Source organism: Poecilia reticulata, linkage group LG5, assembly GCF_000633615.1.
Source record: "Poecilia reticulata strain Guanapo linkage group LG5, Guppy_female_1.0+MT, whole genome shotgun sequence".
NCBI classification, from domain to species: Eukaryota; Metazoa; Chordata; class Actinopteri; order Cyprinodontiformes; family Poeciliidae; genus Poecilia; species Poecilia reticulata.
The window spans coordinates 4,338,882-4,345,119 of NC_024335.1; the positions used below are offsets into that span (position 1 = coordinate 4,338,882).

General features: G+C 38.6%; 1 protein-coding gene across 8 annotated transcripts in view; it reads left to right on the top strand.

The window, feature by feature from the left end:
* Positions 1–6,238, top strand: part of cfap20dc (CFAP20 domain containing) — a 43,892-nt gene that overhangs the window by 19,903 nt on the left and 17,751 nt on the right. For 6 of the 8 annotated variants that reach the window (XR_001776592.1, XR_001776593.1, XM_008408748.1 and 3 more), the window contains 2 exons: positions 1,467–1,808; positions 5,338–5,577. Coding sequence is in view for 5 of the 8 variants with exons in the window: in XM_008408748.1 (XP_008406970.1) it covers positions 1,467–1,808; positions 5,338–5,577 (582 nt within the window). In the remaining 3 variants the exon portion in view is untranslated. The remainder of the gene's footprint in view (positions 1–1,466; positions 1,809–5,337; positions 5,578–6,238) is intronic. The other 2 variants (XR_001776594.1, XM_008408749.1) reach the window with 1 other exon arrangement.

Sequence of the window (6,238 nt, forward strand, 5' to 3'; positions counted from 1 at the left end):
GAGTTTGTAAGGAATATTCAAGTAGTGATAGGGGTGTCAGATGGGCTGATGAGATTCAAAGTTGAAGGTATGATTATTAATGCTGTTAGTGGTTATGTCCTACAGGTAGGATGTGTATAAAAAGAAAAGCAGAAATTCTAGAGTGACCTAGAGTGATGCAAAGTTGAGAGAATGGTGATTGGTGCAGACTTTACCCAACATGTTTAAGGGAACAAAGGTGATGAGGAAGTGATGGACATGTTTCTTAAAACCCTGTACTATATACCAAACACCTCATAAAATCCTATTCTCTTGCTCAATACCAGGCCCGTGCAGAGCCCACTAAAGGGGCAGGTGCTAAAAAAAAAAAGGGCACATCTAACTGCATTCTAGGACAGAATATTAACAAAGCCTCTCAGCTTTCAGAGTTTAATAAACAATGATAAATTACAAAAATGTGAGATATACAATCAAAGCTAACGGACATCTCCATATAGAGCATAACACTMTGCATATGTAAGATATTTTATTAGTAATTTCTTTCTGCAGGTTTATTTTGTTATAGGAAAGTTTTGCAATATTCAAACCCGCAATTTAGCAAGATATGCAAATCAGAGCTGGACCACCACACATATTTTGTCTTTACATAATTACACTATTAAAAATATAAACAAGGGCACTATGCAACCTTTTAGTGGACTGTAATCTATAAAAGAGCTGCCTGTTTGATGCACTTGCAGTGGAGATGAAGACGGTCCATTCAGGAAAGCAGAGCTGCAGCAAACTTTAACTGGAACTGCAGAAAAAAGAGAAAAAAGAAAAGCAAATATTAAATTGTTAATGCATGTCACCATGAGAAAAGCCTACTGAGTTTTGCTTAAAAAACGTTTTTAAACATTTAAATCACATTTGTCTCATGAAGTGATTTTTTTTTTTTTTGCAAAACAAACTTATTTTGCATGTGTTATGTTGTACAAAAAATTATAAAAATAATGTTAGTACATGTGTCAGAAGAGGGCTTAGAAAATAATAATACAAAAAAATAAAATAAAATAAAAATAAAAATTGACCAAAAGGGCACTTTGGGGCAAGGAGCAAAAAGGGCAGGTGCTCAAGCCCCCCCAGCCCCCCTTTCTGCACGTGCCTGCTCAATACACATACATTTCTGGCTCTTCAAAATTAAAAGCACTTCTTGTTTAATGAATTCAGATATATAGCATTAACTGATATCATTCTATTTTATGTTATTTGTCCCTGAATACAAATATTTAGATTTCCTTTTCTGCGTAAATATTATCTCATAATTTTCCAAATGCATTATATATTATGGCTAATGATTTTTAATTCATAATTAATTCAATTAATTGTAATTATTAGAGACTTGAGAATTGACGGCATCTTGGGAAAAAAAAACCAACAACTTCATTTTGACATAACAAAGCCGTAAATGTGATATTTACCTGACCGAAACCTTTTATTTCTTTCAGGATGTGAGCTACATCACCTTCCACCATCAAAGTGTGTCTTATCCTTCTGCTCCAAGATCTGCTGATACAAGCCAGCATGTGCAGCTAGAGAATCCTCTAGCTTCTGAATCTCCGAGTACAAACCCAGCATCACCAAGACAAGATTTAGCTAACACCTGCATGCAGAATCCATGCAGCGGGAGAGCTGAACCAGGAAGGATGGTCCCTGCACGTTGCCACTCACCCAGCAGAAGCATGCACAAGTCTGAAAAAGCAGATCAGGTTTTGGGTGCAAATATCAGCGTTTCACTTTGTAGGAGCCTTCTCCAAGAGGTTCACTTCAATGACTCCAAAGAGCTTAAGGTAGGACTCAAAGACTTTACACTATATCTCTCAAAGTGCTCTTATGGATAATATTTTCCTTTGCCTTGTTATAATTCACTGAATGGATGTAGATGAGATTCTGCACCTAGTTACTCCCATTGCGAGCTCCCACTTTTGATGTTACAGTGTACAGCTGCAAAACAGTGGCTTTTCAGATAAGACTGTCAGCATTCACAAGAAATGCATCCTCAGTAAGATGACTATTGAATCAGGTTTGACTCTAGTAGTTTATCAGTTAAAAGCCAAACAAGTTAATCTTTTTAACTTCAGTATTGTCATTGCTCTTCTTGTTTTATAATTTCATACAGCTGCTCAAGCTTGAAATGTTTATAGAATAACTGAAAACGATCAAGTGAGGCGGGCATAGAAGAAGGAGAAATTCCAACCTTCTTTGAGGACATTTTTCTGTAAATATATTTAACAGTCAAAACCTGACTCTGAGCCACTGCCAGCAGTGCCTCCAGGCATCCTTTCCTCTAAAAAAAGGCTCGGGTGAATCCACCGTAAACTGTTTGTCCCGCATCAAGCATCAGACAGAGGTGACAGAAGAACAGGTGAACACGGAGCTGACTCGATCAAACATCCAAACGCTTGTGGGGAGTTTTGTGGACGCCACAGTGGGATAAGACAGACAGCTGTTGTTTGTTTTCTTTCCACAAAAGTTGATTAATGAACCAAAATAAACATAATTGCCTTTAAGCGGGCTGCCTGTGTGCTGCAGAACTTCCAGTAAGTTTCTTACTTATGTTTAGCTGTGCTGTTAAAACTCAGTTTTGAAGCCTCATAAGAAACAGTCGTCATATTAAATCATTTTATGACATTTTTACTACAGTGCTTTACAAAAGTTTTTAGGCATCCTTATCTTTTCCACATTTTGTCATGTTACTTCCACAAACCTTTGTGTGTTTCATTCGGATTGTATGTAGGCCTATGTCAACAAAATAGTGTTGTTTGAGGTGAAAGGAATTTTGAAATTTTCCACATATAAAATCACGTGAAAAATGTAACCTGAGTTAGTATCCTGCCAATTTAATACTTTTTAAAAGTACCTTTAGCTGCAGTTGCATTCTTCTGAGGTATATCTCCACCAGTTCTTCACATGTAGAGACTGAAATGATTCTCTTTTGTACAGTAGCTCAAGCTCAATTATATTAGATGGTGGTGAGCTTAATGGAGCTAAGTATAAATGAATCCTGCACTTTTCAGACTTTTATCTGTGGAAAAAAAGATTAACATGTTTAATTTTCCTTCCACTTCATAGCTACGCTGGCCTGACCAATGCCTTCCTACGCAATTTCGCTTTATTCTCATCTCCCTTCATTTCGCCGTCTGCGTTTTGCCCCATTGAGCTCTATTTCTCAGAATGCATTTCACCCTGGCCAATCAGCAAACAGAAGGAGGAGTTATGAAGAATGGTGATGAGTTTCTGTGCTGTTTTTGAATTGTAGTCTGCCTGTGGTTGTAGCTTGGCAACAGTGACGGAGGAAGTGAACAAAGCCATCCAGTCCATGTTGGCCGCGCTTTCAGATATTGAACAATTAAACTTGGAGCTTCTCTCTTTGCAGTGGGGAACGGTTGTTTACAGTGCACACAACTCGTAGCGTAGCTTCCTTCACAATTGAGCTGGCGCAGTACAAATGTCACGGCCAAATGTTAGTGACTGGGCACAATCAGATCCAATTGTTTAAATTTCAACATGGTCCACATCTGCAGCAAGCAATCGTTTCTAAATAGACAAGGTTTTAGACCCTCTGTACGAAGGAAAGCAGAGAACAAGGGGCTTTTACCAGGTTACACTAATGTACTGTGTTGTGCAGATCTGTCACACGAATCCCAGTAAAACACATTATTGTTTATAGTTGTAAGGTAATGTGTAAAAGTATAAAGTGTATAAATACTCCTGTAAAGCTGCCTACCTGTTTCTACTTCAACGCCATGATCACTGTTAGTTCAGGGAACTAAACGGGTTACCAAAAATGTGTTTCAGGATTAAACTATAGCAACAATTGAGGGGAGTCCCTTGCTTATATCGAACACATCTAGGATCTGAGAGGAGTCAGCTGAAGTGATCTCAAGGCCTGAAGCAAGTTCTGTATCAAAGCTGTTGCTTTTTGCATGCGCACAACTGTCTGCTGAGTGATATCGCAGCATTCTTCATCAGTGCAACTCCTCACCGCTGATTTGTGCCAACTCCAGCAGGCAGCACGCAGTGATGGCTTTGAGTGAAATGTTGTCAGAGAAATATGACAAGGGGTTTGTTTCCCCTCCTGCAGCTCCAGTGTATTGACTACCATTGATTCGCCACCAGAGTCCCTTACACTTTGTCTGACAAATCAAGTTACCATAGGACTCTCCTAAATCAATAGATGCACTGTTTAAAGAGGGTTAAAGCAACAGAGCAAGTCCAGCACTACCTTAATGTCTGCCTGGAATCCCAGCTGCAGTTAAACTTTTCACTCCTATGTTGACTGCAAAGAATACAGTACTTACAGATTCATACACCTTGAAGCTTTTTGCAATTTGCCATATTGTAAAAAATGGCAAGCTGCCACTTTTTACAATGTGGCATCACAAATGTCAATGTTTTATTGTAATAATAATAATAATAATAATAATAATAATAATAATAATAATAATAATAATAGACCAGCACAAAGTGGCCAACAAGTGTTAAGTAGAAGGAAAATGAATGCCAAGAATCTAAAATGTCTCTGCCCTTATAAGCCTGAAAAAAATGCAGTTCAGGTCTCCTAATTAGTAAATGAAATGCAATTGTGTGTAATGTAATCCCAACATAATACAGCTCTGCTTAGGCCTCATGGGTTCGTTAGAGAGCATTAGTCAACAAACAACTGAGGTGCGAGAATCTGTTGACAGGATACCTATTAGTCCTCCAAAAATAAAGGATTTGTTAAAAAAAAAAAAAAAAAAAGCAACAACAGTAATGTAAGGTTGTTGTAAATTAAGTGGCACAAACATCCATGAAGGTGCTTGGGTCAGCTAAAATTAAGTTATGTCTTTTGTTCTACATTAAAATTGCAGTGATGGAAAACTAAAAACATCATCCTCACTGTATGACATGGTAGCGGCAGCATCATGCTTTGGGGATGCGGTTTTTCAAGAGGGTCAGAGAAGCTGGTCAGCATTGATGGAAAGACTAGTGGAAATAAATGCAGAGCCAAACAAAAAAAGAGTTGAAAAGTTAAGATGCATGAGAATGAGCAGTTTATGCCCCAGCCCAGCTGAGAGCCTGTAGTGGAAACTGTTTTTCACAGACGTGGGTGTATAAATGAGTGTGGATTTTGTTTGGTTTTATTGATAATTCATACATTGAATTTTGTTGTTGTTGTTGCGTAACAACATGTGGAAAAGTTCAAGGGGTATGTAATAAATAGGGTCTGTTAGTCACGTCTTTGAATTTAGTGTGTAGTTTGCAAAAAAACAAACAAAAAAAATGGATAGGCTCCAAATAAGTGATCTCTATCTTTTATGGATAATAAATTTAAAGGGAGAAGAAAATGAGATGCTGAGGACTGTTGAGTCGAGTAATTATGTCTCACAACTGCAAGCCAGCACAAGGATGTGTGAAGACGATGACGAGGAACTCCAAATGCTGGCAAGCCTGAAAAGACAGCAGGACGAAGATGAATGTAGGGCTCCTGCCCTCAGCGCATCTCAAGTCCACCAGTGTGATGTCAGCATCAGCCTGAGCAGCGACGACGCCTCAACCTGGACCCACATCTCACAAGTATGCGCCATCACGCTCTGATACTTTCCATCAGCCCTCGTTAACTCTTTCCTAACAAACCCTGCTCAGCAGAGTAATATAGTCATTAGTAGGTTGTCCTTCTGTCTGAAATATTTCCTTTGACCCCGGTTGACCCTCACTCTTGCTAATTTCCATTTCAAGCCCCTACATATGCCACCCTGAAGTGCTAATGCATCTTCTTCTCTACAGTGCTTTCTGCATTACAAAGGATTGAGAAGATAGTAGCACTTTTATTGGGCTTTTCCTGCTTTTGAGAGTACACTGGCATCATATCCGCAGCACCCTCAGTGACTGAAAATTATTTAGGTCAGTTGAAATTATCCCCCAGAAGTCTTTACAGAATTCAAAGATGGTGCAGTTTGCTCTTGGCTACTGAAGGTCATTATATTATGATCCATTAGCATATGCACGACTCTTTTATGAAGATAGAACACTGCTGGCTTCACTGCAGAATCCCCAGTGAATAAAAATCATCACAAAAGCTCAGGTTCTGGGGCTGTTAGCAACTCTATACATGCAGGTTTCCTTTAAAGTACTGGGATTCTAACTACACATAAACATAAGTGGTACCAAAGGGATTTTCATCTTGTGGTTTAGTTTGAGAACACACAGATATGGTCACCAATAATATATATATATA